Here is a 26757-nt window from a genome sequence, read left to right as displayed (position 1 = left end):
GTTTTTTTTGCCAATTATCTTAAATCCGTGTCCTCTGGTTATCGACCCTCCTGCCAGTGGAAAGAGTTTCTCCTTATTTACTCAATCAAAACCCTTCATAATTTTGAATATTGCACTTGGTCTTCTCACAGACTGTAACTGTGGTCATTCATGGACCTTAGCTGTATACCTGGGGCCAGTTTTGTGTTAGTTCTGCCACCTGCAGGATTGTTCCTTAATTCCATCCACTTACATTCTCATACTCACTACTCCTGCCCTAGCTTTAAGTTTCCATAATTAGTGTCCACTGCTTACCATGTCGTCTCTGACATGTGGGATTCAGTATTCATTGTCTGAGATGAGTACTTCAGCCATTCAAGTGAACAGTCCAGGGCTGTGCAATGCTCTACATGCATTTATATGTTTGAGAGGGCATAGATATAAACAACAAAAGTTATTCCAAACAAAGAGTTTAAATTATGAGGCAAGATTAAAGGGGGTTGATTGTGTTTTCTTTGGAAAAGAGAAGACTTTGGGCTTTATCAAAATGGAGTTTACAAGATTGGAAAGAAGATAGGCACAGTTGACACAGGAAAATTGTTCATTATGTTCAAATATCTGAAAATCTAAGTTACAATTTAGGAAGAAGGGAAGTCAGGCAGAACTTTATCACCCAATAGTTAAGAGATTTTTGGGATAAGTTACCAGGGCAGCTTAAGTAGGTTTTAAGAGACAAGTGGTTCCATTTCTGAAGAGAGAAGAGATTTGAGGGATATGGTGAGAAGGTGGGAAGGTGAGGCTAGAACATAAGAATTTATAAGAAGTGGAAAAGGCCATTAGACTGAACAAGCCCATCCCTTTTCATAGATCAGCCCACCTACCTGAGTTGATCAATTAAGTTTGTTGGGCCTAATGGCCTCTTTCTTTTCCTGCCTTATGTTTTCTGCTCCCTGTTGCCCTTTAATTATGATGAATTGTTGGGTCGTTTTGTGTTACTTTCTTTTGTACCCTCGTTTATTTTTAGTCTTCTGCCTTTTTCAATGTTGCTGGTGATTTGAAAACTTTAGAAGAATATCAGCCTGAAGAGATATCCCACTGAATTCATTCAGCAAATAACAATACTGCCCGATATTTCCTGTACCACATGTGTATGACATTTCTTTAACTGTTTTTTCTTAAACCAAGCATATTGCTCAAACAAAAAAGCATAACAAAAGAGTGATATTTATTTTTTAGCTTTTGTTTGCGCTATATAAATGCAAGTTGTTGTTATTGTTGTTGTTGTTAAGACGCTCCTTTAAAACCTACCTCTTTGACCAAGCTTTTGGTCACCTGTCCTAATATCTCCTTTTGTGGCTTGGTGTCAAATTTTGTTTGATAACGGTCCTGTGAAGTGCCTTGGGACGTTTTACTACGTTAAATGCGCTATATAAATACAAGTTGTTGTTGTTGTTGTTTGTTTGTTTGTTTAAAATTATGATCTAGAGATAACTGTGTGCAATGTCAGTGAAATAATTGGGTTAAGACCTTTAAAATAGCAGACAAAGTAATATTGTATGAACAAGTATAACTTAAGCTATAAATGAAGCACCTGGGTAGTACAAAGCCATATTGACTGGCTAGATACCAGGTTTGATTGCTGGTTGGTGCCAAACTTGTATCAGTGAGGGAAGCAGTAGCGTTCCATAATTGGCCTCAGAACCCCATAGTCTAGGGAAGAGAATAATCATCCAGGGTTTGTGGTCCTGATTGCTATTAAGTAACCCCAGCTGGGAAGTGTGTGTGGACATTGGCTTGGGACAAGATTGAGGTTGGCCGTAATGGCCTCCATAATTGCACTGCCTTCCAGCCCTCAGCATCCATCCTGATGCTTGAAGAATGGTCACTTGGGTGAGGTATCTGAGACCACTGGCATCAGGGGATCTGCACCTCAGCAAGAGTCAGTGCCTTTCGGAAAGGAGGGGAGAAAGGAGAAAAAAAAGCTGTAAAGAAAACATGTATACCAGAGCCAAACAGGAGGAAAAAAATTCTTATGCAGCGAGTTGTTATGATCTGGAATGCACTACTTGAAAGGGTGGTAGAAACAGATTCAATAGCAACTTTCAAAAGGGAGTTGGATAAATACTTGAAGGGGAAAACTTTGCAGGGCTATGGGGAAAGAGCAGGGGTGTGGGGCTAATTGGATGGATCTACCAAAGAGCCGCCACAGGCATGATGGGCCAAATGGCCTCCTTCTATGATACTTTCTTTTCCCCTCCATCTTAAATCTCCCCATTACCCACCATTTCCCGTCAGACTTGTGGCAGTGCTACTCCACATACAACCGCTATGGAAATACTTGACTGCTTCCCTGGTTGACTCACCCTCCAATTTCCACCCCCCTCCCCCCCAATACCTTCACTGATTGCATGGAAATGACTGACCTCTGCTCGGGTGTACCCTGCAACCTGGAAGGATTCGGTGAAGGTGATAGAAACTGCATAGCCCTGATGTCCTTTGAGAGACAGGCTGTTAATGACCTGGGTTTGTTAGTGCCATACAGAGGCTGGTTCTGTGAGCACAGTGCACCAGGTTCTGTCATCACCTGCCCATCCTGAATATTGCAGCACCTGTTTACTGCACAAAGGCCAGGCATTCCTTAGGTACTTGATAAGCATTCTGCTGCATAACCTGAAAAACATACACAAGTCAAAATTATATTGTGTTCAAAATTATGAATGGTTCTGATAAGAGTAAATAAGGAGAAACTGTTTCCACTGGCAGGAGGGTTGGTAACCAGAGGACACAGATTTAAGGTAATTTGCAAAAGAACTGGGCGAGATGAGGAGAATTTTTTTTTACTCAGCGAATTGCTATGATCTGGAATGTACTGCCTGAAAGGACGGTGGAAGCAGATTCAATAGTAACTTTCAAAAGGGAATTGGACAAATACTTGAAAAGGAAAAATTTGCAAGGCTCTGGGGAAAGAGGAGAGGAGTGCGACTAATTGGATAGATCTTTCAGAGCCGGCACAGGCTCGATGGGCCGAGTGGTCTCCTTCTGTGCTGTAACATTCTATGATACTAAGTGCAATGAAGGTTTCTTTCAAGTATTTAAAATTAGAAAAAAACTTAGATCTGAGCTGCTTATCGCCATATTCGTTCACTTTATTTCCATTTTTTTGACGATCCCTATTTACTGACTGCTTCACAGAGCTTGCTACATATAGCACAATATTGACTCATACGCAATAGGCTGTCGGCAGCTTGGCTCAGTTGGTAGTACTCTTGCCTCTTGGGCAGAAGGTTGTGGTTTTCAACCCAATTGGAAGATTTAAGTTTATGATTTAGGCTGACACTCCAGTGCAGTACTGAGGGAGAGTAAGGTGCTAAGCTGCTTGTTTGAAGAACAGGAAGTTTTTCCAGTGTCGTAGCCAATATTCCTCCCTCATCCAATACCATTAAGATTGACCAGTTACTCAATTTAATGCGGCTTGTGGGATCTTGCTGTGTACCAAATGGCTGCCCTGTTTGTCTAAGTAACAATAAACTTCAAAATAATTGATTGTATGTGAAGCTCTTTGTTTCTGGGAGACGTGATAAAGATAAATAGAAGTCTTCCTTTTTTTCTGCGGCTGACAGAAATTAGCCTATTTGTCCTGCCTGAAAAGGACTTGTCTGCAAACAAGTCAGACAACATTGTGTTGCCGACTCGTTTGCTAGACCTGTCCTTCACTTTCTTTCTCTCATTCTGATTCTCTGTCTCGCTTGTTATCTCTTGCCTCCTGTCATTGTTTTTACTTTTTTGGCAAATTTAGTGCTTAAGATGGAACACTGGGAAATGGAACACTTTCCATTTTGGACAGCGACTTACAGCATCAGGCACTCCCAAGTCAAATATAGCATAGGAACATAGGAACAGGAGTAGGCCATTCAGCCCCTTGAGCCTGTTCTGCCATTCAATTAGATCATGGCTGATCTGTATCTTAACTCCATCTATCCGCCTTGGTTCCGTAACCCCTAATGGCCTTAATAAAAATCTATCAATCTCAGTTTTGAAGTTTTTTTTATATTCTTTCACGGGATGTGGGATCGCTGGCAAGGCCACCATTTATTGCCCATCCCTAATTGCCCTTGAGAGGTTGGTGGTGAGCCGCTGCAGTCCATATGGTGAAGGTTCTCCCACAGTGCTGTCAGGTATGGAGTTCCAGGATTTTGACCCAGTGATGATGAAGAAACGGCGATATATTTCCAAGTCGGGATAGTGTGTGACTTGGAGGGGAACATGCAGGTGGTGTTGTTCCCATGTGCCTGCTGCCCTTGTTCTTCTAGGTGGTAGAGGTCGCAGGTTTGGGAGGTACTGTCGAAGAAGCCATGGCAAGTTGCTGCAGTGCATCCTGTGGATGGTACACACTGCAGCCACAGTGCGCCGGTGGTAAAGGGAGTGAATGTTTAGGGTGGTGGATGGGGTGCCAATCAAGCGGGCTGCTTTGTCCTGGATGGTGTCGAGCTTCTTGAGTGTTGTTGGAACTGCACTCATCCAGGCAAGTGGAGAGTATTCCATCACACTCCTGACTTGTGCCTTGTAGGTGGTGGAAAGGCTTTGGGGAGTCAGGATGTGAGTCACTCGCCGCAGAATACCCAGCCTCTGACCTGCTCTTGTAGCCACAGTATTTAAATGGCTGGTCCAGTTAAGTTTCTGGTCAATGGTGACCCCCAGGATGTTGATGGTGGGGGATTCGGCAATGGTAATGCCGTTAAATGTCATGGGGAGATGGTTAGACTCTCTTGTTGGAGATGGTCACTGCCTGGCACTTGTCTGGTGCGAATGTTACTTGCCATTTATCAGCCCAAGCCCGGACGTTGTCCAGGTTTTGCAGCATGCGGGAACGGACTGCTTCATTATAAATTCAGTTGACTCCCAGCCTCAACAGCTTTTTGGGGGAGAGAGTTCCAGATTTCCACTACTCTTTGTGTGAAGAAGTGCTTCCTGACATCACCCCTGAACGGCTTAGCTCTAATTTTAAGGTTATGCCCCCTTGTACTGGACTCCCCACCAGAGGAAATAGTTTCTCTCTTTCTACCCCATCAAATCCTATAATCATCATGGTTGGGTATAAAGTTAACCTTCCTCTTCTCTGTCCAAACAATGTCTCTGATTTCCGACCTGAAAACAGAATCCCTACTGTAACGATATGGCATTCTTTCTATTTCTCATACCAGCCATTCTGTGGCCTTTCTCGTGAGATTGCCATCTTAGTGACAACTAGGAACCATTTTGTGCTTTGGGCCCGTGTCGATTAGAAACTGAGTTGGGACTGTCCCAAACCTATTTCTTGTAAGACCTTTACAGCTCAGAGGAGACTTTCATTCCATCAATCTGGACTTGATTGGTTGGGGTACATTTTTAACTTGCCGCCCAGGATTAAAACTGGCATCGTGGATCGACCGCCCCTTATAGAAACGGCCCTCCTCGATTTCTGTGACTTCAATCGGAATAAAAATTGGGCAGTTTCGATAATGGGGGCCGGTCTGCAATGCTAATTTTACGCCTGGGCAGCAAGTTGAAAATATAAAGTAAGAAAGACATGCATTCACACAGCGCCTTTCACTACCTCAGGACGTCTCAAAGCGCTTTACACCCAACAAAGTCCTTTTTTTGAAGTGTAGTCGCTGTTGTAATGTAGGAAACACAGCAGCCAATTTCCACACAGCAAGATCCCACAAACAGCAATGTGATAATGACCAGATCATCTGTTTTTAGTGATTATGTTTGAGAGATAAATATTTGCCAGGGCACCGGACAGAACTCCCCTGTTCTTCTTCAAAATAGTGCCCTGGGATCTTTTACATTTACCTGAGAGGGAAGACAGGGCCTCAGCTTAACATTTCATCCAAAAGATGACACCTCCAACAGTGCAGCACTCCCCCAGTACTGTCCTGGATGTCAGCCTAGATTTTGTGCTCAAGTCCCTGGAGTGGGATTTGAACTCACAACCTGCTGACTCAGAGGTGAGATTGCTACTACTAAACCACAGCTGATACTTATATACTCCAATATATGTGAATCTCTTGAAAACCCAGCTCTCACTTTGGGTAGACCAGAGACTTGAGCACAAAATCTAGGCTGGCGCTCCAGTGCAGTACTGAGCGAGTGCTGCATTGTCGGAGGTGCCGTCTTTCAGATGAGACATTAAACCAAGGCCCCGTCTGCCCTCTCAGGTCGATGTAAAAGATCCCATGGCATTATTTGAAGAAGAGCAGGGAAGTTCTCCCCGGTGTCCGGGCCAAGATTTATTCCTGTATCAACATTTAGCAAACAGATTATGTGGTTATTATCTCGTTGCTGCTTGTGGGACTTTGCTGTGTGCAAATTGGCTGCCTCATTTCCTATATTACAACAGTGATTACACTTAAGACATATTTCATTGGCTGTAAAGCACTTTGAGACGTTCTGAGGTCGTGAAAGGTGCTATATAAATGCAAGTTTCTTTTTCTTTCGCAGTAGCTTGGTCTGTTTCCTAAAATATTAATGCATTTAATGTAGAATGGAGAAGTGCAAATATAAATAGGAAACATTAATAGTGGCATGCACTGCGGTCAATGGGGATCAATTGGAAAGCCCTCCACTGGCTACAGTGGTACGTGACACAGAGGAAGATGCTCATGTTTGTTGGAGGCCAATCATTGCAACCCCAGCACATTGCTGCTGGAGTTCCTCAAGGCAGTATCCTTGGCCCAACCATTTTCATTTCTGGATCCCTCAACGCCTTTCCACCATCTACAAGGCTGAAGTCAGGAGTGCGATGGAATAAGAACATAAGAAATAGGAGCAGGAGTAGGCCAATCGGCCCCTCGAGCCTGCTCCGCCATTCAATAAGATCATGGCTGATCTGATCCTAACCTCAAATTTAAATTCATGTCCAATTTCCTGCCCGCTCCCCGTAACCCCTAATTCCCTTTACTTCTAGGAAACTGTCTATTTCTGTTTTAAATTTATTTAATGATGTAGCTTCCACAGCTTCCTGGGGCAGCAAATTCCACAGACCTACTACCCTCTGAGTGAAGAAGTTTCTCATCATCTCAGTTTTGAAAGAGCAGCCCCTTATTCTAAGATTATGCCCCCTAGTTCTAGTTTCACCCATCCTTGGGAACATCCTTACCGCATCCACCCGATCAAGCCCCTTCACAATCTTATATGTTTCAATAAGATCGCCTCTCATTCTTCTGAACTCCAATGAGTAGAGTCCCAATCTACTCAACCTCTCCTGATATGTCCACCCGGGATTAACCGAGTGAACCTTCTTTGTACTGCCTCGAGAGCAAGTATGTCTTTTCTTAAGTATGGACACCAAAACTGTATGCAGTATTCCAGGTGCGGTCTCACCAATACCTTATACAACTGCAGCAATACCTCCCTGTTTTTATATTCTATCCCCCTAGCAATAAAAGCCAACATTCCGTTGGCCTTCTTGATCACCTGCTGCACCTGCATACTAACTTTTTGATCTTCTTGCACTAGGACCCCCAGATCCCTTTGTACTGCAGTACTTTCCAGTTTCTCGCCATTAAGATAATAACCTGCTCTCTGATTTTTCCTGCCAAAGTGCATAACCTCACATTTTCCAATACTCAACATTTGCCTAAATGGGTGCAGCTGCAACAAGAAGTTTGATACTAAGCAGTTTGCCTGATCAGCACCCCACCCTCTGAACTCAACACCCACCCCCTCCACCACTGGCACACTGTGGCTGCACTGAGTTCTATCTAAAGGATGCACTGCAGCAACTTACAAAGCTTACTTCAACCTTTACCATAGCAGGAAGATCTTGGGAACACCATCACTACCAAGTCACAACCATCCTGACTTGGACCTATACCACTATTCCTTCATTGTTGCTGGGTCAAAATCCTCGGATTCCTTATCTTACACCATTGTGGGAGCATCATCACCACAAAGACTGCAGCGGTTCTAGAATTAGGCTCACAACCACCTTCTCAGGGCAGCTAGGGATGGGCAATAAATGCGGTCCTTGCCAGCAACGCCCACATCCTGAGAACAAATAAGAAGTACTTCAGAAACTTTCAAACGGAAACCACAGTGTCAGTATCTCAGACTACCTTCCTTCCGCTCACAGTGCAAATAAGGAAATCACATGCCCCAATCCACACCCCCACTCCCACCCCCACATCTTCCAACACCATGCTCCAAGCATTTGCCTCTGGGTGAGACTGTCTCATATCTTCACTTGAGGCTGGATCATCCTGCTAACTAGCTGCAGGAAGAGACAGGCCTTGGCCCTGGACATTCTGAGATATCTCCGTTTATTAAAAACGCCATCAAGGGTTGAAAACAACAGCAGAGAAGATGAGATAAAGTGATTAAACTCATCAACCTTGTGTTTAGTGTGTGCGTGCATCAGAGGGGGCAGGCCCTGATCTAAATATAATGGTACACAGAAACGAGCTGGGGTCAGCGACTGCACTGCTGTCCTCTTGTATTTTCGTAACAGTGCTTTGTTGTTCTGTGACTCACTGACGTGCCTTTGATACATGTTTCTTAATCCAATATTATCCTCATTGGTTTCACTGCACCCACCAGCAAGGCCCAAGAAGGGATGAGTCACTAGTTGCTATGAAGGGAGCTGTGATCTCAGCATGGCTTTTATTGTTGGATTGAACTTAAAATCCATCGGTCTTGCAAGTAATAATTTTAAGTAACTCCTCCTTCATAGCAACTATTTTCTTTGATTTATGATTTTGCCTACCAATAGCTCTGCTGACGAGAGCTCTGTGAATTCAACTTGAAAGCCTTTGTGAATACACAGAATCCATTAGTGTAATAGGAATCGATATCTTGACAAACCAATGAAATTGTGCTGACAGTTCCTTTAATAAAACCTGCCTTACAAAATGGGAGTGACCGGAATGGGCGCTTTAGTTGACTTCAGTCCCTCCTCCCTTCCCGCCTGTGCTTGGATTGGACTCGGTTGTGTTGCTCACCCCAGTTGAATAGCCTGCCAAAATTCACTGTCAAGGTTCATAAATGAAGGATGACCACTTGGCCCCGTATCTGTGGAACCATACCCCAGTGAGGAATCAGTATGCTTAGAAGAAGATAAGGAGCTGGGAGAAAATTGGTAGTGTGGGGAGAGGGGGGTGGGGTATAATGCATGCGGCTCCAAATACTCTGCCCTGGATTGGATTCATGCTCATGATTCACTAGTTTGATGAGTTGCCAACATCAACCACACGGACTGCAGCGGTTCAGGAAGGGGGCTCATCACTGCCTTCTCAAGGGCAATTAGGGATGGGCAATAAATGCTGGCCTCGCCAGCGACGCCCACATCCCATGAACGAATAAAAAAAAAACATGTTGGGCATGGAGAGGAGCAGAGCAGAATTCGAGTGCTTACCCCTAAGGGAGGGAGAGAAATTCAGAGAGCCATTCCAGGCCAGGGAGAGCCACCCAAGGCTTATCTAATGGGTCTGCTAATGGCCATTTATAAAACAGCATTAGTAGAGGCACAAGATCCCGAGATAAATACAGATGAGAAGGGCCAATCAACCCACCTTCTCAAGTCAGTCCAAATAGGAAAATCTACTGTTCCCACATTGGCATCCAAATGAGTCCCGAATGACTCCAAGATTTTTGCCTCCACTACCCGACCCAGAAACCCATTCCAAGTGTTGATTACTCTCAATGAAGATGTTCTACCCTGATATCAGTCCTAAGTTTGCCCCTCACCAGTTTGAACCTGTACCCTTTTGTCCTGCTGTTATGGATTACCTGGAAGTAGTGTTCTAGATTTACAGGATAAAGTAGCTTGTCCTCCTGTCCCATCAAAGAGAGGAAAAGGAGAGAAAACTAAACTCCTTAAAAATAGAGTTAAAAAAAGACTATTAGAAACCAAACTGATTGTAGCCCCCTTAATCTGTGGTTTTTCAAACCATCTTTCAGCATTTTTTTACTGAATTGTGAAGAGACCTTGATGGAGAAAGGGGTTGTTTTTGGCACATGCTCACTTTCTCACACCCTTGCCCAATGCAGTTGTTTTCTGTGGAAGTTACAGTCCTCATTGCTTCCCTCAAGAGAGGAGGCCCTCATTCACTGGGAGGATCAGGTCTGGAGGAGAGTGCTGCTGTGCACTAATTTAGATTAAGGAGCACCATGTCATAGAGGTGGGAAACTAGGAGTTGAATATTAATAAGTGTGAATTCTTCAAAAGGAATCCGGTTAAGGAGCTGGGTGTCATCACAGTTGTAAGTCTTGCATTTGTTACTGTGCTACCCATCGCACCTGTCTCTACCATATCATCTCTATCTTTATGTTAAATAAATAAAGTTTATGCTGTTTATGGCTAACAGCACAGTCTAATGTGCATTTGAGTCATATAGACCGGGAATCCCCAGTCAGTGTTGGGTTAGCTCATCTGGGTTGGGAGGACAAGCGACAATTGGGCTTCAACCTTGGAGATAGGAAGACTCCACTGGGATCTCCATTGCTAAGTTGTCTCCAGTCCTTCTTACTGTGTGTGGATATCAGAGTGAGGACAGGACCAGGCTGACCTGTAATGCCTGTTGACAATCACAGCCTAGACTCGCATGTGAAGAGTTACCACTTGGGTGAAGTGGAGGAGTGAAGCCAATATCTGTGGACCTGTACCCCAACAGTGCCTTCTGAAAAAGTGGGGGGGGGGGGCAGGAGAAAATTGGAGGGGAGAAAGAACAAACGTTGTGTGGCTGAAGATATAACATCAGTGTTTGAAAGGGAATCCATTGCTGAGAGCACATTTCAAGTAACCTTCTCTTTTCTCTTTTGTAGGTGGTGAGTTTCGCAAGCCTCAAGTATGACACCTCTTACACTTGGATGGTGCTGTGTTTCCTATGGTGCTCCATAGTGCAGTCTATTCTCCTGCCATTGTTCCTTTGGGCTTGTGACCGTTACAGGGCTGATGTGAAAAGTGTCTGGGAAAAATGTGTAGCTATTATGTCCAATGATGATATGGATGAAGGTAATCTTTCTTCTTTATTGAATTCTATACATGGTTAACATTGAGTGATGTCTTGGATTTATCTTCTTGTTGACTTCCCAAAATACTATACCACACATTCATGTTCAGCCTAGCCTCCACCCATGTAATATAGATTTTGTCTAAATAAAGCCTTTGTTCCAGCCCCTGTGATGACCATATGTGGTGTATGTCCAACCCTTGCAGTGCCATTGTGTTCACCCAACCAGTGCAGTGCCATTGTGTACACCCAATTCGTGCAGTGCCACAGTTTAGTACATGGCCCAGTCTGTGCAGCTTCTCCGTGCGTGTGCAGTGCCTCTACATGACGCATGGCCCTATCTGTGGTGCTCCTCTACATATGTAGGGTCCAGCCCCCTGCAAGGCTGCAGTTGATGATCCAGTCTGGCCGTTGCTTCTGTGTGATGCACGTCCTGCCTGCACAGCTCCACTGAATAGCGTGCAGCACATGGCCCGATCCATGTTGTGTATAGTTCAGTATAGGCAAAGTTCCTACATTGTGCATAGCCTCTGTACTGATCATGACCCCATTCATGCAGCACTTGCCCAGTCTAGTCCATAGAGCGTCAGTGTGTTAAGATTTCCTTGTATTCTTAATTGCTTAGTCAGCCAATTCCCTCCCGTGTGTGATGCACTGGTAAGCTCCCTTGTAGTGTAAAACACGACATTTATTCAGTAATTGCTATTTAATTTCAAGCTTCATTAAGGTTATCTTCTAAGAGCAGACATGTTGTAGATGGAGCTTTACACAATTTCGAATCAGAAGTAACTCATAAAATTAATTTCTTTGCAGAAAACAGTCAAGATGGAGCAATTCACTCTGAATCTTTCTATGAAAGGCCCTACGACTATAACTGCACCACTGAAATTATGACAGTGGATCGCATTGCCAAATATGACTTTTCAGCTCTGGAAAGGGGAGTTCCACAGGTATACCCAATGAGAGAGATGCAAGAGGATAAGATGCAGTATTTGCAGGTACCTGTCTAAACATGGGCCTCAGACATTAAATGACTGTTTGTATTATTCAGCCTTATACCCTCACCCTACACTGTAGAATCAAAATAAACCTCTTGCCTTCAGTTCTCCTCATTCTGCTCCCTGGCTATGGTCATCCACCTTTCTACGATCTGTAGCTGAGAGACCGGTTGAAAGATTAAGACCTTGTTCCCTGATGTCCTCAGTTAGTTCCTTCTATTCACCCCCTCCCTCAGTTTTTCCCCTCCTTTCCTGGAAGTGCTGACACATGCTGAGATGCAGTTCCATGGGCAGTAGCGGTCCTCCTCCTAGTAACCCTTCTTCAAGTGTGAGTTTAGACAGTGTGGCATTGGGAGGGGGTGGAAGTCATGGTCAAGCCTGACCCTGTCCACACACATGCACTCTCCAGCATTGGTCACCCTGGAGTGGGAATCTTGGTTGATTATCTCTCCCCCTAAATCTATTAGCCATGATGTGGAGATGCCGGTGATGGACTGGGGTTGACAAATGTAAGGAATCTTACAACACCAGGTTATAGTCCAACTGTTTTATTAAATAAAACAGTTGGACTATAACCTGGTGTTGTAAGATTCCTTACATAAATCTATTAGGACTCTCAATACCATCACAGTTGAGATTGGCTAACTTAGCACAAACCAGGGAGTGAACCTGGGATGTTATTGGATTATGTCATCCACTTCCACAGTGAGCAGCACAATTATTAACTGACCCAGCAGGGGATCATGGTCCATGGCTCCTTTAAGGCCTTTGAACTTGTCTATGACTCATTGAAATGTTATCTAACAATGGTTAACTAAAAACATGATGTGCCACATTGTAAACAAATTATATGCTAGTCAAAGATTTCTTTCATTCTTCAGGAGTATTTTTTTCTCTCAGATTATTTTTTTTTCAAATTTGTTTTTTGCTTCCAAAGTTTCAGTGTGGCAATTCCCTTTTCTACCCTTCTAATTGTTGGCAGTCAACTCTAGCAAGCTCGTCTCATCCCTGCTGGCTCCGTGGATGAATGCATCATGTGGCATCTTTGTCAGCTGCAGAAACCAGGGAGGGGGTTACACAGACAATCATAAAACTAGTAAATACAGTTCTTTAATCAGTTTTGCTACGGTACAATGGGTAAGGTAAGATATGTAGCCGGGAAAATTGCCTGTCCCTTTAAGAGTTTCAATCGAGGAGCCATAGAGCCATTCCAGATGACTGGGAGAACATCTGAGATGGTCCTCATTCAATATCCTTATTTGATGACCTGAATGCCAGTGTGCCCCTAATACTCAAGATTACACACCAGTTTACTCCAAAACTCTCCCTTGCAAATAAAAAGGCTTGTGAAGGTTATCGGTCCACACATCTATGTGGGGAAAGACCATTAAGCAGGCAAAGCCTCTCAGTTAGCACGCCCCTGCACCCCATGGCTTCATACCAGATTCAGTCATAGAAAGTAAAGATTGTACTGCGTCTGGTAACAAGGTGGTACCAAACCTAGACGTACAGGGGGGGAAAGGCACGTTCAGCCAATGATAGTATAAGTTATAGCTATGGATCCAAGACTTAGATATCACAACCAGTTGGTTGACTGAATTTAGCTTTGCTGTTAATTCTTAAATACACAAGGACATTCTATTCATTTGGTAGCCACTACCTGGACTTGCAGGCTACCTGTGGCTCAGCTGCCCTTCATCTGTGGTTCTCAGCAGACCAGCAGCTGCTTGTGTCCCTGGGCTCCTATTCGGGACTATGGGATATTAGCAGATCTGAGATTCATTGCTGTTTCCGCTCCTTCTCTTGCTGCCCAGTGAATCTAAACAAGGAAAGAAGGGCTACCAGACAATACATAGGAACAGGAGGAGGCCATTCAGCCCTTTGAGCCTTTAACGCCATTCAATTAGATCATGGCTGATCTGTATCTTAACTCCATCTACCCGTCTTGGTTCCGTAACCCTTAATACCCTTGCCTAACAAAAATCTATCAATCTCAGTTTTGAAATTTTCAATTGACCCCCAGCCTCAACAGCTTTTTGGGAGAGAGTTCCAGATTTCCACTACTATTTGTGGAAGTCATTACTTTTGTGTGACATCACCCCTGAACGGCCTAGCTCTAATTTTAGAATTATGCCCCCTTGGACTCCCCCACCAGAGGAAATAGTTTCTCTCTATCCACCCTATCAAATCCTTTAATCATCCTAGTCACCTCAATTAGATCACCCCTTAATCATCTAAACTCAAGGCAATACAAGCCTAGTCTATGCAACCTGTCCTCATAATTTAACCCTTTTAGCCCCGGTATCATTCTGCAAGTGAAAGAGCTTTATGAAAACCTATGGGACTTTAGTATTAATGGAACTACTGGTCCTGTATTTTTCTTTTCCTCCCTGAGGAAGGAACTTCCCAGAGCGGCATATTGGAAATCAGGAGCTCACCAGGTGGGGAATTGCAGATGCTGACCCTTGATCCATCACTCCCTGGTGCAGAGTGGCCCTTGAGCAGATACTGTTTGGGATTGTGGTCCATTTTAATAAAAAAAAACTTCCCTAGACCAAGTAGCCCTCCAATGTATCTGCAGGGGAGACACTTGGAGTAGCCAACACATTATATATGAGCAGTGTTGGCTTGATCCAACTGCACAGAAATGCATGTAATTGGTTAGAGTGATTCGGACTCTAGACAGATGGATTCAGTCCACCTCCATGAGATATTACTTGTGAAGAAGTACACACGGTATGAAGTACCACTTAATGACGAAAGAGGTAGATGCCTTAGTCCCTAGGTGTAGAAGTCATTATTCTTCTTCAGAAGGTTGGACTCCATAAACAATAAATCTTGCTCTGCTCGCTTATGAGCTAATCTATGGGGTATTCTTCAGCTGCAATGTTTACAGGTTTATGTGTATATGTACCCCTTGATTTTAGACTCAAAGGGGATAACAAATATAAGATGAGTACTTTTTGTTCAAAGTACTCCCTCCTTTTAGAGAGGGAAATTATACTCTTACCAGATATATCTTCATTTTTTTTTAAATGACAATTTTTGTGCTAAACTAGTGACTCTCAAGGGGGTCTCCCTCTCTGAGAGGCCATTCTATTGATCTCAGTTACAGGGAGCCACACCAAACAAACAGGTGCAAACTGCGTTATGATTTGCAGTCCCAGCATGTGGTGTGGTTTTCTGGGACAGAAATCCCTGGTGTTTGCAGTGGAATCGTTCAAAGGCAATCCCTGTACTCGAAATCAACAGTGTGGGGCGTGGGAGAGGGCTCTGGTTTGGCACTAAAGTTGATATTTGTGGGAGGGGGGGAATTTTTTTAAATTTTCCTTTTTAAATATGCAATTATGTAGAAAACTCTTGTAAACAAGTTCGATTTGTGTTTTAAATTTTTTTTTTTAATTTCTTACTATTTTACAGTGATATAATTGTGCTTACATATAAAATCCTGCTGAAAATATAATCAAATTATTTAAGTAGGAATATTTTTCGCAGTCCTACAATTGGGATATCTAAGGCATGAGGGAGTAGGATATATTGATTTTTTCACAGATTTTTGGGCAAAGATACCTGAACTGATTGGGATTCAGCAAAGGGACAGTCGTACAGAAGCATTAAAGGAAGACTCGAGGGTTCCTGCCTCAGACAGTCTTAAAGGGATAGGCATTGATTTTTCCCACTTGCACCTCTTCCCTGTAGTTTTGAAGTTTAACCTTTATTTGAAGAACAATGACTATCGCTGTTAGAGGTGAGTAATCCGTCTTTTGGTAATTCCTTTAAGTGTTGGGAATCAACTGTTAGCAGTCTGAGCAGGATTTCATTTGTGTGACTTGGATTCCAATCTGCACCAGAGAGAGGGGATGGTGGTCTCCACTCTCTGGTGATGTTGAGGTAATGCGGTTTGCTAGAAGCAGGATTTGAACATTGAAATGTATAAACAAATGTAAATTTTATTAATCATTGATACTTCCAATAGGAATTCAAATGAAAATCATTGCTGTTATTCAGGGCTTCCATTATTGGCATTTTCAAAGGTCTATCACACCAAATTAGTTAAAATTCATAGGCCTTAGTCACATCCACCATTTTGAAAACTAGAAGGTTTCAAAATGGTGTCCATAAATTCAACCTCCTGGAGTAAGTTTACCAATACGTTCTAATTTAAATTTGCATGACCAAAAGCACTGTGGGCTAAGTGTTAAAGTTTCCAATGAAAACTAACGTACAACAACTTGAATTTATATAGCACCTTTAACATAATAAAATGTCCCAAGGCGCTTCACAGTCGCGTCATCAACCAAAATTTGACACCGAGCCACATAAGGAGATATTAGGACAGGTGATCAAAAGCTTGGTCAAAGAGGTAGGTTTGAAGGAGCATCTTAAAGGAGGAGAGAGAGGTGGAGCGGCAGAGAGGTTTACGGAGAGAATTCCAGAGCTTAGGGCCTAGGCAGCCGAAGGCATGGTCGCCAATGGTGGAGCGATGAAAATAGGGAATGCACAAGAGGCTAGAATTGGAGTAATGCAGAACTCTGAGGATTGTAGGACTGGAAGAGGTTACAGAGATAGGGAGGGGAGAGGCCATGGAGGGAATTGAAAATAAGTATGAGACTTTTAAAATCGAAGCATTGCCAGACTGGCAGCCAATGTAGGTCACCGAGCACAGGGGTGATGGGGGAATGGGACTTGATGCAAGTTAGCATGCGGGCAGCAGAGTTTTGGATGAGCTCAAGTTTTTGGAGGTCGCAAGGTGGGAGATTGATAGGAGAGCACTGGAATAGTCAAGTCTAGAGGGAACAAGGGTATGGATGAGGCAGCAGATGAGCTGAGGCAGGGGCGGAGACGGGCGATGTTACGGAGGTGGAAGTAGGCAGTCTTGGTGATGGAGAGGATCTGGGGTCGGAAGTTCAGCTCAGGGTCAAATAGGATGCCAATTCCATTTTACTAGAATGTGCCAGGGATGAGGGACTTCAGTGGAGAGACTGGAGAAGCTGGGGTTGTCCTCCTTAGAGCAGACAAGGTTAAGGGGAGATTTGATAGAGATGGTCAAGATCATGAACAGTTTTGATAGAGTAAATAAGGAGAAACTGTTACCAATGGCGGAAGGGTTGGTAACCAGAGGGCACAGATTTAAGGTGATCGGCAAAAGAGCCAGAGGCGACATGAGGAAACATTTTTTTACGCAGCGAGGATCTGGAGTGCAATGCCCGACAGGGTAGAGGAAGCAGATTCAACAGTAACTTCAAAAGGGAATTGGATAAGTTCTTGAAGGGAAAAAAGTTTACAGGGCTATGGGGAAAGAGCAGGGGAGTGGGACTAATTGGATAGCTCTTTCAAAGAGCCGGCACAGGCACGATGGGCTGACTGGCCTCTTCCTGTGCTATACCTACTATGATACTATGACTGTAGTTTCATCTCATGAAATCATGTAATCAAATACATTCTAGTAAAATGGAATTGGCATCCTATTTGACCCTGAGCTGAACTTCCGACCCCAGATCCTCTCCATCACCAAGACTGCCTACTTCCACCTCCGTAACATCGCCCGTCTCCGCCCCGCCTCAGCTCATCTGCTGCCTCATCCATACCCTTGTTCCCTCTAGACTTGACTATTCCAGTGCTCTCCTGTCAGTCTCCCCACCTTGCGACCTCCAAAAACTTGAGCTCATCCAAAACTCTGCTGCCCGCATGCTAACTTGCATCAAGTCCCATTCCCCCATCACCCCTGTGCTCGGTGACCAGTCCAGCAATGCTTCGATTTTAAAAGTCTCATACAAGAAGATACAAGCTTCCTCTCTGATGACTAGAAAGTTAAATCAATCTGGGATTCCTACCCCAGCTTCACTGCACAGAACCTCCCTCACATTCACCCTGAGCTGGCTTTTATGTTGCTGCTTTACTGACACCCTTAATCATTCTTAATCTATTGACCTCATGGCCTTACTATCTCCTCTGATGTCAAAAGGAACTTCCACATCTCCTCCAATGCTTTCCTCCTTCATGCCAAACACTTCTTTTCCCCTCAACAACCCTTATTTCTCTATAAACCCATTTCTCTTTAAGATTTGAATATTGCTGTCTAGCCTTCAACCTTTTCTCTATCATAGCCTTCCTCCCCATAGTAATGGCTCTTCTGACCCTCCCTCCTAATCTCCAAATACACCAGCTTATATGTTATTCCTCACCCCTACATCTTCATTCTGTTTTAAATCAAGACTCCCTGCACAGTCTCCTATTCTAACTAATTTTTCTTCCGAATCTCAAAACTGTGGAACTCTTCCCTCAATCTTCCCTTCCTCCTATAATCTGTGGGCTTTTAAGACCCAACTTTGATGACACTTAACCACTTCTTAATTTACCTTGTCTTTCCTTCTACTCTTTTCAGCCTTAGTGAGGACCGTACTTGACCATTCACCTGGGCTTCTCAGTTAAAAAATAGTTTCACTCATAAATATCATCAAAACAAACAGTGCAGAAATTGAAAAGTTGCACACATTCGGGAGCGCTCTTCTGAGATTTAATCCATGACCTATCAGAGCTGACAGGCCTCACTCCCACTACTTTGGTGATCTAAGAACGGTGATTATTTCATGTGATGCTCATTTTTTCTTTGTCCTCGGCACAAAACCAGGGATTAAATGAAGAACCTTCCAGGTCTGCATGGGGCAATGCCATACGGGGCTCAAGAGCGTGCACACACCCCTCCATGATCAATCACTAAACAAAGGGGGGGAGGGGGGAATATTGATTATAATATTTTGGAATCATTTTCTGGTTGATCTGACTTCTTCAATTGTATTTAAATTTAGTGACGATTAAAAATATGTTTTTGAACTGTTTTTCCAGATGTTGAAACAAACACGAATTTCAAAACTGACAGCAAAATGATTTACCCAATGGGCCACTGAAATGTTCCCACTGTGCTTGGGCTTGTTCTCTGGCACAGTTTCATGGAACTATGCTAAGTCCACTGGGTGATCCTTGACTCAGTTCCCAACTAGGATTATCTATTTTTATGGAAAATTGGAATTGCAGCAAAAGATTTGGAAGGCTGAGGGGTGACCTGATAGAGGTCTTTAAGATAATGAAAGGGTTTGGTAGGGTAGACGTGGAGAAAATGTTTCCACTTGCGGGGAAGACCAAAACTAGAGGTCATAAATATAAGATAGTCACTAATAAATCCAATTCAGGAGAAACTTCTTTACCCAAAGAGTGGTAAGAATGTGGAACTCGCTACCACAAGGAGTAGTTGAGGCGAATAGCATAGATGCATTTAAAGGGAAGCTAGATAAACACATGAGGGAGAAAGGAATAGAAGGATAAACTGATGGAGTATGGAGGGAGGAGGCTCGTGTGGAGCATAAATGCCGGCATAGATCAGTTGGGCCGAATGGCCTGCTTGTGTGCTGTAGACTTTATGTAACTCAATCTAATTCGATGTAAGATTGACCTAATTTTTTCTCCTTAAGATGTCCTTAGCTGCTTTATGTCATTAATGGATTGCCAGATGATGAGAAGCAGCCCACTACCATGTGAGTGGACTGTTGAATGCCCAGGAGTGATGCTTTGGTACATATCCCAAGAGGCTGATTTTGTTATGGATTGTTTAATAGGGGAGCTGAGGAGAATTTTTTTCTCCCAGAGGGTGGTGGGGGCCTGGAACTCACTGCCTGAAAGGGTGGTGGAGGCAGAAACCCTCAACTCATTTAAAAAGTACTTGGATGTGCACTTGAAGTGCCGTAACCTACAGGGCTACAGACCAAGTGCTGGAAAGTGGGATTAAGCTGGATAGCTCTTTTTCTGCCGGCATGGACACGATGGGCCAAATGGCCTCCTTCTGTGCCATAACTTTCTATGATTCTATACCCAGGAGTGTTGCTATAAATGGATTTTCCTTCCTCCTTAGTGTTGAGAAACTGAGTGTAAGATACCATCAAGATTGAAAAGGAAAGAAAAGAAGTGGATACATTAGGAAGTAGCTAATAGGTGATGTTAAAGTTGTGTTTTAATGGCCTGAAGATTATAAGAGGAAGGGAAGACTCAAGGAGGCAAGGAGATCCACAGCTTTAAACTGCTGACCACTCAACTTCCCTTCCTGGCCCCCGCGCTAGCTGATATTATAAAAGGTTCCCACTCCAGGTGCTGTTCCCCCTGCCCCCACTTTCAAATCTGTCGTCATCGCCTCACTCCTCAAAAAACCACCCTTGACCCTTCTACCCTGGCAAACAACCGCCCCCGTCTCCAACCTGAACTAAACTCTCACCAAGGCACAGAGACTGATGGATGAAAGGAAGACACTGCTAAGGCAGCTCACAGTACATGTGAACACTGCAAATAAGTCAAGAGCATTTGGTTGGGTCGGGAAGATCGACAAAATATAGGCTGCTTTGGTGACCCTCCTTTAAATCTGGTACGCTGAGGCTCCTCCTCCCAACCCCAACTACAATTAGTGTGTTAATGAAGAGGTGAAATCTATTACTTCTTCTTGCTTTCTCTTGAGTGGTTTTGTTCATGAGATAATCAATGCCTCCAAATTCTGGTATTCTATCACAATAGCCCAACACACATACAAAGATTATTTACAAGAACCACTAGTCTCAATGTCATATCATTTGTTAAAAACAGTCTTTTCCTCAAATTATATATACTCTATAAAAATTAATAACCTTCACCAGGGTAAAGGAAAGGAGACTTTCTTTGGTTCTGACAGCTCTCTCAGCTGGTTTATTTTAATGTCGCCCCGCTGTATACTCTAATTATTGTTTGCCTATCTCTCTCACGTCTATAGGATTATGCCCTGTAGTTTTGTTGTGCTGCATTGTTTTGAGTAATGAATTGCATTGTTCTTGCAGACACAGCAATAAACAGGCATGTTACACAGGGAAGGTGCTCAGACTTCACTTGTTTGTCCCTGAGTTGAGCTTCTGATCCCATATCCTCTCCATCACAAAGACCACCTACCTCGACCTGCGTAACATCGCCCATCTCAACTCCTGCCTCAACCCATCAGCTGCTGAAACGCTCATCCATGCTTTTGTAACCTCCAGACTCGATTATTCCAATGCTCCCCTGGCCGGCCTCCCATCTTCCACCCTCCCTAAACTTTAGCTCATCTATCACTCTGCTGCCCATATCCTATCCCGCACCAAGTCCCACTCACTCATTACCTCTCTGCTCGCAGACCTACATTGGCTCCTGGTCCTCCAACACCACAAGTTTAAAATTCTCATCCTTGTATTCAAATCCCTTCATGGCCTCGCCCCTCCCTATCTCTGTAACCTCTTCCAGCCCTACGACCCTCCGAGATCTCAGCATTCCTCCAACTCTGGCCTCTGGCCACTCCCTTCGTCGCACCATTGGCAGCTGTGCCTTCAGCCGCCCAGTCCCTGCGCTCTGGAATTCCATCCCTAAATCTTCCCATCTCCCTCTCCTCCTTAAAACCCACTTCTTTGACGGAGCTTTTAGTCACTCCATACTAATATCTCCGTCTTTGGCTTGGTGTTGATATTTGTCTAATAAAGCGCCTTGGCACGGTTCCCTATGTTAAAGGTGTTATATAAATGCAAGTAGTTATGGATGACACAAAAGGATTGTATTAGAACATCTCAAAGCACAGCATCCTTAGTTCCATAAATAATCAAATTATTTTCAGGTAAGAAAAAATGCTGTAAAAAATTCTGCTGACAATATCCATTTGAGGAAAATCCAATTTAAACATTTTCCTCCTCCCTGTGATTGATCCGAAAATTGGTTAACTGGAACATCTAAAGTAAATAGAGTCAATCACAGCTGAACTCCAAATATAACAAGAATGTTATAAATAGCACACACAATCCAAAAGCTATTCCTGAATTGGCAAAAGAACATAGTCCCTTGTGAATATTTTGCTTGATATCATTCAGATACCAGAAAACGATTTAGCCTGTAACCCGTTGAACTCATTTGCTTTGTTTTGCAGTCAGAGATTATGATTTTTAAAACTATTTTAAAATGTGACTTTCTTGTGGGAAAATGAGAAGAATTTGTTTCTGGTTAACTTCCTCCACTCTTCTCCTGAAGGCGTTGTCTCTTGTGGGGGAACAATGCCAGGGGCACTGGCAGCACTCTGGTAACCTGCCCAAATGGCCATTATTCACAGCTTAGCTTTAGTGGTGAGTATCGGCAGGCTATTGACCAAGGTGGAGTGGCATCACATCGGGCCCAATATTGTGGGGTCCTGACACATGCACACTTCCAATAGAGGTGACTGGATAGTGATCAGGGCAAGAGTCCCAATCAATTTTCCCTTCCCTGGTGGCACTTTGGCCAATAGTATTGCTCCGACAGCTGAAATCAGCTAACTCAGTACAGACGAGGGTTCGAGCCGGGGACCTTTCCGTTCGGTATAGATCAATTCTCCAGTGGCTGTCCTGAAAGCTTATCATCTCTTATCCTAATAATGAGCAAACATTCAAATTTGACACATATAAAGTACTTTGAACTCCCAATGAATTTAATTCATACCCGCTTTAAAATTGTACCATTTCGTTTATATTGCCTCTCCTCATTCCTCCTGCCAAAATGCATCACCTCACTTCTCTACGTTAAATTTCATTGGCCATGTGTCTGCCCATTTCATTAGTCTATGTCCTCCTGAAGTCTGTTACTTTCCTCCTCACTGTTTACTACATTTCCGGGTTTCATGACATCTGCAAACTTTAAAATTATGCTCTGTGTACTCAAGTCCAGGTCATTAATATATATCAAAAAGAGCAGTGGTCCTAATACCAACCTCTGGGGGAACACCACTGTATACTTCCCTCCAGCCTCTCCAGTTTCCCTCAAAAAAAACAACCATTTACCATGACTCTCTACCTCTCTCTCCTCCTTTACTATCACCCTTTCTAATATCTCCTTCTTTGGCTCGGTGTCAATTTTGTCTGCTTACGCTTCTGTCAAGCATTCTTTTTTCTGTCTGTGGTATGTTAATTTCTGTTCGCTAGCTTCACATTATGTGTTGTAATACAATGCACTGACAGATACAAGGAGCATATTGTGTGTACAGGCTGATAGGATCTAAGTATTGAAAAATACAATAGGCATCGATGAGCAAGAGCATTATTTCACTGTAGTTGATATTCATAGTAGCGCCTTCTGGTAATCAGCATGATACATACTTTCTAAGGGACTTTCTCAGATGCATTACATGTAGGGAAAGAGACAATGATATGACAATGACCATATTTGGAAGTCAAGATAGAGCTGTTATTTCATTATTCGTATTTCTGTCACCTAACATTCTGTGTTACATTGGTCCAGCTTAATGCTGCATTTATACTACAAGGCTGGCACCAGAGGTAGCCCTGGCTCTGGGTGGCATGGCTGTAATATAAATGTGATGGTCCTCTTACCCCCTGTGCCACAGACTGCCATCTCAAGATAGCCACCTGCAAATGGAGAGGGTGAAGGTTACAGGGTTAGCTTGGCCTATCGTGTGGCTACCCTTGAATTTATGGGAGAGGGTGGAGGGACTTTCTTCGCCTATCTGACGGATGGCGGCAAATTGGTTGGGGGAGGGTAGTAGAGTTAGGGCTGGCTGTATGTTGACTGCCTATAAATCAGATGGTAGGGTTAGCCAAAGATGTCCATTAAATGGGCGAGGACAATAAGATTACTTCAAACTGCTATATTCTTTTTTATGTCTCTTAGGTTCCTCCAACCAGACGCTACTCGCATGACGAGACAGATATATGGGCAACAAACCAGATACCTTCATACCTTCACAGATGGGGGTCTTCAGAGGACATCACAGGAGTACCACACTACAGCTCCCCCAGGCACGAGCGGAGGAGAAGCAGCCTGATTTCCCACCACGATGAATGTGCGTCTTTCCATAAAAGAAGGAAATCTGTGGACAGTGTCATATCTCTGAAGCAGCTGTCCAGGGAGGAATATTTTGTCGATGACTTAAAATGTTTCAGCCGAGATGAAATAATAAATTACATCGATGAAACACCGCTCCCTAGTCCAATGAAGACCCCGCTGAGATCATCTTCCATATCCCTCATCCCAGATAAATATGAACACTATTCAGTCGCATTTTCCCATTTTCCACTCACCAATTTTGAGAGGGAGCCTCACGTTCTCCGTCGGTTGTCAGAGGGCAAGGAATGTATCTTCACAGGGGTCACCAGGCCCAAGGAGGACTTGGCCAATACCTTTGCTAAGGACCCTACCGCAGCTCAAAAGAACGCAGAGACCTACATTCGGGCTCGCCACGGCCTGGCCACCATTACCAACCCCAGTATTAAAGAGGAAGCCTCCAGAAATTATCGGACAGATCTATGCGTCTCTTGGGACAATCAGGAAAATCTCACCAAAGTGGAAAGCAAAGGAAGCACAAACAGTTTTTTAAGTTCGCCTTCCGCTTCTTCAGGCTATGTGACTTTTCTTTCTGATTCCATTGGATCTGCATCCTAGGAATGAGCGTGGACCCTCCCCAAAAAAAAATACAAAAAAAAAATGGTGTTTCTACGTTTGTTTTGTACCACGGGAATTTTATAATTCACCCACGAAGAAATGAGTCAAGCACCAAAGAATCGGACAAATATTTTCATGTCCTTTTGACAGTAGAAGAAAACAAATCTCTGTTTAGAGAATAGAGAGGGAACTGTCTGGAAAAAAACCTGACATTAAGTAATGTCTGAATGTCATTAATACTACTGAATACTGCTTTCTATTTCATTTTTTTTTAAAGTAATTTTTAAGAGGCAACATTACTAACAGGCATTCCTGTAGGACCAAGTGTGTTTGGTGCCATTTCGGTGGGGGGCGGGGGAGGGAAGATGCTTCTAAGATTGATTATATTTTTTAAAACATCCAATCTGTAAAATGATTTCTCCACCGAGGGTGATTCCAGGTCATGTTTGTCTTTTTATGCACTTTGGGTGTTCAGTGTGTTCTGTTGGTATCATTCTGTTACAGCTGATGATTTTCTTCACAAATACAGGACAATAAAAATCAGTTTTTGTGGGGAGGGGTGAACAGAAGGTCACTTCTATGATTGCTTTTCCTGTGTATTTTGCGTTTGTAAAAGTTGGTGTCATATATCGGCGACATTTCTGTTGCCTTGCGAAAATGGGCTTTGGTTTCTCTTGGTCCCCGTAAAGTTGTCCTAAAATTTAATAGTAACAAATGTTTTCTTAACAGTATTTGCAATGGCTGCTGTCCTTGAGCAGAACCAGGGCCTGTGTTGTTTATATTAAAAACCAACTTCGATACCTGACCTTGATCTGCATTGATTGGAAAGATGGCTTATCTCATTCATCACGATTCTCTGCCGCAAACTTTGAGGCATAATGGCCGTACTGCTTTCATGAGTACACGTGACAAAAGGTTTTTTAGCATCGCAGGGGGACTGGGTATCATAGTGTGTTGGAATGCTGAACTTTGTAAATGAAGCTGTGGAGCTTTTCATCTCCCTCAGTCTTCCTACAATCTACATGGTTTCCGTAACCCAAGCTTGGAGTCACCTATCCACTACTTCCTCATTTACCTCATCTTTTCTCCTACTCTGTTCAACCTTAGTGGTGTCCTCCATCCTATACCAAGATTTCGCAATAAAATTAACATACCCCAGTCAAGCCCAGAAGGATGACATGATAGTTCCCCCCCCCCGACCCGACCCCCCAAATGAAAGTTCAGGTAGATACAAAATATCTCCTTATCATTATAAGAGCAGATGATTCTCCTGGTGCTCTGGCCAATAGGAACATAGAAACAGGAGAGGGCCATTCAACCCCTCAAGCCTGTTCCACCATTCAATTCGATCATGGCCGATCTGTATCTCAACTCCATTTACCCGCCTTGGATCCATAACCCTTGTTCATCCCTCATCTAATTCTACCAAAAACAGATAAATTGGTCATTCATCTCATTTACTATTTGTGTGCAAATTAACAGCTATAGCAACAGTGACTGGCTGCATTTTAAAAGTAATTTGCTGGTTAGGAAGCACTTTGGTGTGTGATAAGGTGCCATTTAAGTGTGAGTTCTCTTTTTTACTTTTGTGCATGTGATAAAATTATGTTTGGCTTGTAAAGCACCAATTAAAGGTGAGCATGCAGAATTGCACACATTTGCCTTCTAGCATTGCATTAATAACACTCGCTATAAAGTTACGACAGTAGAGGGAGTTGGCAGGGGTCCAGCAGTGAACGGAGCAGGAAACGTTATAAACAGTGTCTTAGCTGTTTTAGGCCACACAGCAACATAAGGGTATCAGTGAGTCTCACTCTCCTGGCAATGTTGAAGGAGGAGGAGCAGCAAGGGAGGACCGGGAGAGTCTGAAGCCATAGGGGGTTGGACTACTTCCCAAGCAGCATGTCTGCTACCAGCAACAGAGCTACTTCCATTTCACAGAGGAGCAATATGTGAGGACGCTGCACCTCACCGAGGAAACCCCAGAAGAATTGTGTTTTAACCTGGGACCAGATCTGCAAGCAAGGAACAACATCAGCATTGGTGGTAAGAATAACAATAGTGCTCAACTTTATTACCACAGGCTCCTCCCAGGAGATTTGGCAAAGATCAGTCGGTTTGAAGTTCACCATTGCCTTACCCAGGCCAAGATTAAAATCAGCAACAGCACACAACGTAGGGCAGGCTGCCAGGCTCTTTGAAAGAAATGGCATTCCCAGGGTACAGGGTGCCCACGACTGCACCCATGCACCATTCCAGCACTTGTGCAACTCCCTATTGTGTTGATCAACAGAAACAGATGCCACTCATTGATTGCTCAATTGGCCTGC

General features: G+C 43.6%; 1 protein-coding gene across 2 annotated transcripts in view; it reads left to right on the top strand.

Moving 5' to 3' along the window:
- Positions 1 to 25227, top strand: part of LOC137300813 (probable G-protein coupled receptor 153) — a 65003-nt gene extending 39776 nt beyond the window's left edge. For both annotated transcript variants that reach the window (XM_067970071.1, XM_067970072.1), the window contains 3 exons: positions 10783 to 10972; positions 11784 to 11968; positions 23657 to 25227. In XM_067970071.1, the coding sequence (XP_067826172.1) occupies positions 10783 to 10972; positions 11784 to 11968; positions 23657 to 24427 (1146 nt within the window). In that variant the 3' untranslated portion in view covers positions 24428 to 25227. The remainder of the gene's footprint in view (positions 1 to 10782; positions 10973 to 11783; positions 11969 to 23656) is intronic.
- Positions 25228 to 26757: the final 1530 nt, after the last annotated feature.

This window comes from Heptranchias perlo, chromosome 32 (assembly GCF_035084215.1).
Source record: "Heptranchias perlo isolate sHepPer1 chromosome 32, sHepPer1.hap1, whole genome shotgun sequence".
NCBI lineage: Eukaryota > Metazoa > Chordata > Chondrichthyes > Hexanchiformes > Hexanchidae > Heptranchias > Heptranchias perlo.
The sequence above is the reverse complement of the archived record's forward strand: the minus strand, read 5'-3'. Positions and strand labels throughout refer to the sequence as shown.